Raw genomic sequence first — 9,852 nt, 5'->3', positions numbered from 1 at the left:
ATTGCACCGTTCATGAGTTTTAAGTGTTGACAACTCCTCTGCAGTCACCCCATCTCAAATTCAAGACACAATGAAATGAAACATGAGATTCTCACCTTGTGACCACACTTTTCACTTTCAAAACATCATTCATAAGCTCTAATCAATTGAGTTTTAGTTATGCAGCACTGGCAGTCAATGACTTTGCACGACGGAAGATCATGTTGCAGTGGGTTGCAACTCTTGCTGAGCCAGTAGCTTAGCATTTATCAGAAGCCATCCATTGAGTAGGTTTCAGCCAGTCAATGAGCAACGTGCTGTTCAATAGACACCCCGTGGTGGAGGCTTGGAAATCCCTCTAAATCCTCAGCCTAACTTAACAACAGCCCTGCACAAAGATCCATCAATAAAACCGCCCAGCACTTGGGAGCTAGACAGGCTGTCTTCCTCCCAGAGTGGCCTGACTGCAGGCCATGAATTGACACACAGTTTAGCGCTGCTTGCATCGAAAAATTGACGTTTACAGTATAGTTACTTGTGCTTGTTTGTGTTTTAGATAGACAATGCTTTCCTCCCATTCCGAATCAAAAGTGTGCGCAATCGATCGATCAATCACACACACACACACACACACACACACACACACACACACACACACACACACACACACACACACACACACACACACACACACACACACACACACACACACACACACACACACACACACCAGCCTATTGATGAGACCCGCCAGGCCTCCCTCTGGGAGAGGGGAGGGGTGAAGACAGCCACTGACATCTCTAATCTGGGCATATTTAGCTGGATTATCACCTTCTAATATAATCCGGGAGGTGAGGTAAAGGGCTGCGAGGGGGTGGCGGTACACGCCTCTGCCTAGTCACCGGAGTTAGGAGAAGGAGGGCGCCCGGGGTAACTACACAGCAGGTACAGCTCTCTCTCTCCACCTCTTCTCCTTCTTCTTCCTCCCTCCTTCTCCTCTCTCGCTCCCTGCGTCTTCCTTGCTCCTCTTATCTGTCTCCCGCTCCTCCGCCAGCTGCCGCTTGTCTGAGCGGCGACAGGATGCGGCAACGGGTGCAGGTGCCAGCGCGACAGTATTCTGCCTAGTCAACGTGTTCCCGCTGTACGTTGCTTAATCTCTCTTTAAAAATAACCCCCCCCCTTAAAGAACAACGGAGGCACCGGGACGCGAGGAAAGAACCGAGCCGAGTCTATTTCCATTTTTATGGCCTGGGTTCACGGCTCACTGATAGGAGAAGGCGGCGGTGCTCGTGGTGCTCGTTTGTAATAAGTCTGTGTTCCGGCGTTGGTCTGCGTCTCGTTGTGAGGACAGTAGAGCAGATGGCCCGCTCCGCCCCTTCCTCTCTGATTTGTTTTCCTTGGAATGTTTTGTTTCCGTGTCAACGGGAGCCTTTGTCTCCGCCGCCGCCCGCCTTGTCTGCGCCGCTGATCGCAATCGGCGTGATGCTCGAGCCTCCGCGCCCCGTGTGTACGATTACAGCAGCCCAGCTAATTAAATGCAACACTTTTTTGTTTAACATTAGTGTGTTCCTCATAAACTTTGTGGGTGAGAGCATCAATCTTCAATAATGCAATAGGACGTTAGGTACGAAGGGGGTCCTGAGGGGTCATCAGGGGTCATGGGTCGGGTCTTCGTGATGAGGCCAGCTCCAGGGTGTTCATTGATCACTGGTGTTTATGGAAAAGGCAAGGTTAGGCCCTCTCCGATTGATTATTGATTACAGATTAGAGTAATAACTCCAGGAGAAAGGTGTTATGGAACACAGGCTTTCAACTACACAGGTTTTTTAGCTGGGTGGTTATTCCCATCATGCCTTGCCTTCCTTCCGGTTCTTACGCAGGACATTGCCCCCTAAACAAAACCTTCCAGGAAGTAATCCTATTAAATCCTCTTGCACTGCATCATGGGAAATATCAGAGAGAAGTACACACTTCTCTCTAAGTACATACATACAGTACATACAAATAATTTACTGTATATTTATGCCTGTATGTATGCATATATGTATGCCGGCATGTATGCATCTATACATGCATGTGTGTAAACATATGAATAAATCGTTATGGTGTTTGTGTGTGTGTGTGGGTTTGTGTGTATGTATGTGTGCGTGATTGTGTGTGTACGTGCGGATGCATAGATTAGGTATTCAATGCCTTGCTTCTTGTGTCTGTTTCTGTGTATGAATGTGTGTGTGTCATTGTCTGCACATTAGAAGGCGAGCGCTAATGTGTACACAGCAGCAGCAGACCCTCGACTACGTTCACTAACATGCATGTCACCTCCTGCCAACCCAGATCATAACTTATACCCCCAGCCGCCCCCATCTCTGACTGTAGCGCCAGGCTAGCCCCGTTGGTTCAGCCTTTCCCGCCCCCTCACTTCAATTAGCAAGATTAGCATCTGAGGCTAAACCACCTGTCAGCCCGGTTGATTGACAGCAATTGGTCACTGAGGGAGTTTGTTTTTACGACCCACGGAGTGCCTTTTAAACGTGTGTGTGTGTGTGTGTTTGTCAGTGTGTGAGAGAGAGTGGGCGCGTGGACTGTGTTCAGTGTTATTGTTTTTGTTTTTGCGTGAGAGAAAGTGTGTTTGGTGTGTGTGTGCGTGTGTGTGTGGGTGCTTGTGTATGAGTGAGAAAGGGTGTGTGTGTGTGTGTGTGTTGTTGTTGTATTCTTGTGTATGAGGGAGAGAGGCGGTGTATACTTGTGTGCGTGCGTGCGTGCGTGCGTGCGTGCGTGCGTGCGTGCGTGCGTGCGTGCGTGCGTGCGTGCATGCGCGTGTGCGAGTGGGTGAGTGAGTGAGTGGGTGAATGAGGAGGGGAGGGAGTGAGTGAGTATGTGTGTATGTGCAGGCGTGTGCGTGAGGGTGTTTTGTTCACTGAAAGATGAAAGCGCCTCTTGAGGCGTCCAATCTGAGCTCACCAACACAAAAACATAAATCTGTCAGAGAAACGAAAACGGTGAAAGGAATGAAAGAAGCGTCAGACATACCTTTTTGTCGCCGTGTTTTTGTGTGTAAGTCTGTGTGTGTTTCTCTTTTTCTCCATTACTATTGCCAGTGAATTGAAAGCCCGGTGAAACAATTTCTCACTCGCGAGTGACACAGAATTTTGATGTACGAGAAAAACAAATGAACAAACGGTTTAACAGGGACGCTCGCTTTATAGCGAACCAGCTTCTCCCTAACAACGTGTGAAGGGGCTAACATGGGGCAGAAGATGAACAACATGACAAAAGGCCAGTTGAGCCGACATGGTTTCACAGGCTTCTTATGCTACTCAGTACGCGCGCCTCACTGGTGACGTGAGACCCTCTCCCCTATATAATGGCCTGGGTGTTCGCCTGAGCGTCTTATGGGTGCGGCTGCCATGGCTGATGGTTATCAAGGAGGCTTGGCTGTCTTCCCGTCTGGTTAGGGGCCGACTCTGCTGTCTGTGGGGGCCCCTCAAGCAGACTTTGGGCTCCTGAGACCCTCCACCAGGCCTGGGGAAGGGACAGGGGGCATTAACTCTTAATGGGATGTGCTGCACACTGACACGCACACACACCGTTTTTGGGGACATGGATGTGTGTTTGTGGTGTGTTGGTGTGTGGTTGTTGCTGAGTTTGTGGGTTTTAGGCGAGTTTGTGGGTTCATGGTGTGGCCATGTGCATGTGTGGCATGTTTATGTCTCTGTGAGGCATTGGTGACGGTGGAGTCTTGTTTGTTGTCTGTATTTGTGGCGTGTTTGTGAATTTGTGGTGTGATCGTAAGCTTGTGCTTGTGGCATATTTGGTTTGTTTGTAGTGTCTCTGTGGCCTGTTGGTGTGTGTGTTTGAGATATGTTCAGTGTCTGTGGCGTGTTGCTTTGCTTGTTTGTGATGTGTGCCTGTGGCGTGTTGATTTGTCTATGGCGTGTGTGTGTGTGTGTGTGTGTGTGTGTGTGTGTGTGTGTGTGTGTGTGTGTGTGTGTGTGTGTGTGTGTGTGTTTGTGCTGCATGTTCATGTGACCACGGAACACTAGCTGTCTGCGTTGGTGTGTTTGTGTTGTATTTGTGTGTTTGTGGGGCATGCGTATGACTATGGAGTGTTTGTGTGTTTGCAGTGTGTCTGTGCCTTGTTTGTATGTCGATGGGTTGTTCAGATAGCCAAGACTCCACGGCCCCTTGGCAACACACACAACACACACTCTGCCCCCGGTAACGTCCTCACCCATATACATTATTCTTAATCTCTCTCTCTCCTTCTAGGCACTCTCGCTCTCTTTTATTTCTTCTTGATTGCTTTTTTTGTTGGTGTCAGTTAGGATTTCATATATACGCCTTTAACAAATTCGTCTTTGTTCCTCATTTAATTTGCTTTGAATGCCTTTCCTTATCCTGTGAGTTTCTTTATTATTGGGAACGAGACACTGCGCGCATATTTTAAACCCTGCCTTCTTCCCTTGTTTGTGTCAAACATAACAAAGTTATATCCTCAACATGAAAACTCTCGAAACTGTTCCGTTCCTAATAAAGGGACCTAGAAGCCACCACACACACAGAATAGTGTGTGTGGTTCGGGCCAGAAACAGAATAGACACACACAAATTAGGAATACGAAAAGAGCAACTTAAATCAGGAATATGGTGAGAGCAACTTAAATCAGGAATACCATAAGAGCAACATAAATCAGGAACACGATCAGAGCAACTTCAATCAGGAACACGATCAGAGCAACTTCAATCAGGAACACGATCAGAGCAACCTAAATCAGGAATACGATCAGAGCAACCTAAATCAGGAATACGATCAGAGCAACCTAAATCAGGAATACGATCAGAGCAACCTAAATCAGGAATACGATCAGAGCAACCTAAATCAGGAATACGATCAGAGCAACCTAAATCAGGAAAACTAGCAGAGCACTGATGACAAACCCCATGGTGGGGTTCTCCAGTACTCCCTTCAGACATAATTTGCACCAATCAATGAGCTCTTCTCCTCCCATGCAGAAGCCTGTGTTTGCCTCCCTTCAGCCAGCATGTCTGTGAAGGGCGTGAAAGGAGCTGCAGACATCCGGCCGTCCGCAGCTGCCAGGTCGGTGAGACAGCCAACACCGCCGATGCCCGAATTACAAAAAGTGACACAAGCTTCATTGGAGGAAATTGCAAGGGCTCGCCAAGGCCGAGAGAGAGAGAGACACAGAGACCCAGAGAGAGAGAGACGCACTTTAAACTGAATGCCTTTTCTTTTATTTGAGATATAAAACGGTTTGACTTTGAAAATATGACGTTGTTTAAAGTAATCCAGCTGAACATTCTGAGTCATGGCCCCTTTGTAGCTTGTAGGTTTCTTATTGAGTTATCGAGACATAAACCAGAAAGAGGCGTCTCTCACATCATGTGCCACCATCAAGCGCCTCTCTTAACCACAATATCGTCTAAACTACTGAGGGAGCCGAGTAGTTTAGTAGTGTTTAACGGGTCTTTAGCAGTGTGTGCGTTAACGGTCCTCTGTCTGCTCTTCCAGTGTGGCGTCTCCACGTGGCCGAGCCCCGTCTCCCGGAAGGTTCCGGCACAAGGCCATTCAGCTCAGCCTAGGCAAGAAATTCTGGTGGGTCTCCTTCTCCATTACCTACCTCCCCCTATCGTTTTCGATCATGTTTTCAGGGGAAAACATGTTTGAAATGGACTTCATTTGCCTAACATAATGCACACAATCAGCGCTACATTGAACGACCGCTGAGAGAAAAACAAGCGTCTCTCAGTGACAAGCTTGTGGTTGTCTTGCGAAGGTTAAGTCCCGTCTATTCTTCCTGCTAAAAAGAGGTGAACTCGATTTGATTACTCGCTGTTGTCAATCAAAGCCCTCTAGGCTTCACAATAATTACTATTGACTCATTCCCATTGAATCAATGAGCTTACTAGTTGTTTTGGAAAACATCTGTCTGGAAACCACCAAGAAAAGTGTCAGGGACATCTTTGTTGTTCTCAATTTGTTAAGCTTCATAGCGACCGATGGGCCGTTGTGATCTGAAGCGGTGGTGAAGGATCCTGTGAAGGAGCGTCATTATTTCTTTAGCAGAGAAACACATCAATGCCACATCCTTTCACAAAAGCAGAAAATACAGATTCATCATTCATCAGATGCTTGAATCTAAAATGAATAACAAGTGAATTCATCGCAATAGGAGCAGGCAGGGTGTTGAGACGCCCTTGGGTTGAACATTGGGGTCAGAACCCAGAGGCTTCCATCCGGGAGTCAAACCCTGCTGACCTGACCACCCAGCCCACCTTCACCTTCTGCTCACCAAGATACGGTGTAGCTGGCTTGCTCTGTCCTTCACGGAGTGCTCGCTGCGTGGGTGTGAGGGCAGTGTTGGACTCACACATGTCTCCTCCGCTCAGCTCCAAGTCTCTGTCCAGTTCACGTACCTCCGGGAAGGAAGCAGAGGAGGCACAGAAGCGTGGCAAGAGGAGCCTGAGCCACACCTCAGCGGTGGCAGCAGCCTACGTCTCCTACCTCAACAAGCTGTTTGGACAGGTCAGTGGGCCTACCTCAACCAGCTGTTTGGACAGGTCAGTGGTCCTACCTCAACCAGCTGTTTGGACAGGTCAGTGGTCCTACCTCAACAAGCTGTTTGGACAGGTCAGTGGTCCTACCTCAACCAGCTGTTTGGACAGGTCAGTGGTCCTACCTCAACCAGCTGTTTGGACAGGTCAGTGGTCCTACCTCAACCAACTGTTTGGACAGGTTAGTGGACCTACCTCAACCAACTGTTTGGACAGGTTAGTCTTCAATCCATCAATCCTCCTACAGTGTTTCTCCTCACTGCATCCAGCAGTGTCCAAATGTTTTGAATTAGAAATGATGTTGCCAACAATAGTTATATTTGGAAACATACAGTTTATATAATAGGTGTACGTACTGCACCTCCTTCAATTTCTACATTGTCATTATGGTCGCTGTCAATACTGTGGAAAAGTCACATAACACAAAGAGAAAAAGTAACACAAAAAGTTAATTACTAATGGCGAGTAGTGATATTTGATTGTATAGAACATTATTACATAATACTGTAACATTACAGCATTATGAAAACCAAACGATACTTCACTACAAATTGCAGACCCAAAATTATATTTGCACTAGCTAATCATAGCCAAACTAATTTGGCTGCCACACCTACTGCTCTCACATGCTATTTCTTCATAATTATAAATTGTTATACTAGACAAATCTGCAAGCTTGTGTGGCATTTGTTTTGGCATGTGTGTCAGGACCCCCTCATGTTCAAACTGATTTCCACAAGGCCTGGCCTTGGTCGGGCCAAGTTTCATCAACAACAACCAAGATGGCTGACGCCGATGTGTCACAACTTCCCTTGCTCTGATTGGTTGTAGGTCCATCCAATGCTGTCCAGAGGCATCTCGGTCTGCGCCTTAGGAATCTATAATGTACCCAGAGGTTCCAGAGTAATACGTATTTGCAAATTGGTCTGGCGTTGCAGGCTTTTGTCATGCCACCGAATGAGACCATTTCAGCTGGAATGCACCCGAGACCAACTGGAATCAATGATCACACGCAGACTATCTGCGCCTGCTCACATCAGCACCGTGCACGCGCCCCAACACAGTGCACGTCACACACACACACCCCGGCATCGCTGCTGGAAACACTGTTCTATATATATAATCCATCCATCCGTCTTTCCATCTACCCATCCATTTTCTTTGCCCACTACTCTCTGGTGTGTGTCTCGTGGGGCTGGTGGCCGGCAGGCAGAGAGAGAAAGAGCTGAAATGGGATCCAGTCCAGCACAAGGTCATCAATACAACTCTGTTGATTCATGCGGTGCACACAGACACCTCTTTCCCTTGCCCCCCTGGTTACCGCCTGTGGAATCTTGCCCGGCCTTCTTTCCATGAAGCAGTGACATGCTGATAAACAGGATAACCAGGAGGAAGGGTTTATCTGCTCCAACACAGTGAGTGAAGGAGGAGTGAGTGAGATATATGCTTATCAACACTGAGGTGATGATGGAGTTACTTCTCTGATTTATGGGATAATGCAGAGCAGTGGTTGCCAACCCGTCGATCGCGATCGACTGGTATATCTTTGAGGCTCTCCCTGTAGCTCCCAATAAATAATGGAAAACATACAAAAATAAAATAGGCCTGTTAAAAGCTCTCTCTCTCTCTCTTGATCAGTGATTGGAATAATGGCTTTGTAAATAATGGCGCTCGTAATGGCGTTAATCTTATTGATAGCGTTTTTGTCATCAGACCAACTAGATCTCTCTCTCTCTCTCTCTCTCTCTCGCTCTCTCTCTCGCTCTCTCTCTCTCTCTCTCTCTCTCTTCATTTAAGCAGTTGGCCCAGAAGGTTGATGAATAGTTAAAAGTCCAAACTGTCCTCCACTTTTTCAGCCTTGGTCTGCAGAAGTAGTTTACAACGTATTATCTTGTCAATGTGGCATCTGACAAGCGTGCTTTATGTGTTAGGAAAAATCCACCCACAATAGGGGGAAAAAATCATAAAAGGGGTTTGAAAACAATTTCTCAAGGAGACGCGTCGATCGATGGCTAAACAATCTCTCTGACTGAGGCAAAAATAAGAACAGACATCTTCTAAGTACCACGTCAGCGAGCTGGATACACAGAAGGAGAAAAAACAAGCTCTGCTAAACACAAGGTCATCACTAAATTATTTCAACGCGCTACAAAAGCAATACAGGCGGTATAGTATCAGGTGCAGCGAGCTGGACCATCAAATATCATGCCGCTGAGACATCAGCAAATGCAGTGGAGAAAAAAACTCTGTGATAAACTCCAAACGCAGCGCTGTGCAATATTCTTCCCCCCTGAAGATAAGGAAGGAGTAGACGGCATTTCTGCATATGCGACAGAAAGCGCGCTAACGTTTTCTATTCTCTGGGGCTCACGGAATAGAGGGAACCCATGGAGACAGAGAGAGGGAGAGAGAGGTGTTGAGGAGCACGTTGAGAGCCAGTGACACGCGTAACGTACGCTGGGCTCCCCAGCGAGGGGCCCGGCCGGCTTCAGGAGGGGGTTGAAGTAGAAGCGGGGTCCTGCACCCCTTCTGTCGCTGACCTTCGCGTTAGCCCCCCCGGCGTACGCTACAAGCGTGCTACACAAAGGGAAGGGAGCAAAATGCTCGAATGAATGCCTAAAGCGGTTATCTATCCCACACAGCCGCTCTCTCTGCTACGCCAGGGGCTGCTCTGTAAGAACACATCCCCCCCCTCTCCTCCCTGTGTGCCCCCCTCTACCCCACCCACACGCACACACAGAAACAAACAAACACAAGCCCCCCCCCTTGTGCGCCCCCCCCCCCCCCCCCAACCACACACAGAAACAAACCCGGAGCACCTTACTTCCTCACGTCCGGGTGCTGTGTCGGACCCCTTGCTCTACCACACAGCCCCCCCCGGGTTGCTGCCTAGCTGTAGGGAGCGTGACTGGGAGAGTGACTGGGAGAGTGACTGGGAGAGTGACTGGGAGAGTGTGTGGGGGCTCTGAGCTGCCTGCCGAGCCCTTGGTCCCTCTCTTCTGTCTTTCTGCCTACCCGCTTGTCTGTCTCTTTTTGTCACTCTTGTGTACCTGCAAGTCTGTTTCTTTTGTCTTTCTGCCAGCCTGTCCGTCTCTTTTGCTAGTCTGTATGCCTCAAGTAAGATTAATACTTCCTCTCTGGTTCTGTAACTATCCTCCCCTAGTTTTATTTATGCTCTCCTCTCTCGTAGTATTATTACTCCCCCATCTAGTAGCAGTAATACGCTCCTATGTTGTTCTCAACCCTCTGGCAGTATTAATACTCACCTCTCTATATAGTGGTAATACTCCCCCCTCTAGTA

The 9,852-nt window shown here is 48.1% G+C and overlaps 1 protein-coding gene across 1 annotated transcript in view; it reads left to right on the top strand.

Moving 5' to 3' along the window:
* Positions 1-5,020: 5,020 nt before the first annotated feature.
* The window catches only part of cabp4 (calcium binding protein 4), a 14,715-nt gene continuing 9,883 nt past the window's right edge, over positions 5,021-9,852 (top strand). The window contains exons 1-3 of the mRNA XM_056587220.1: positions 5,021-5,076; positions 5,509-5,592; positions 6,387-6,522. Coding sequence (XP_056443195.1) covers positions 5,021-5,076; positions 5,509-5,592; positions 6,387-6,522 — 276 coding nt within the window. The remainder of the gene's footprint in view (positions 5,077-5,508; positions 5,593-6,386; positions 6,523-9,852) is intronic.

This window comes from Gadus chalcogrammus, chromosome 3 (genome assembly GCF_026213295.1).
Source record: "Gadus chalcogrammus isolate NIFS_2021 chromosome 3, NIFS_Gcha_1.0, whole genome shotgun sequence".
Classification (NCBI taxonomy): Eukaryota; Metazoa; Chordata; class Actinopteri; order Gadiformes; family Gadidae; genus Gadus; species Gadus chalcogrammus.
The sequence above is the reverse complement of the archived record's forward strand: the minus strand, read 5'-3'. Positions and strand labels throughout refer to the sequence as shown.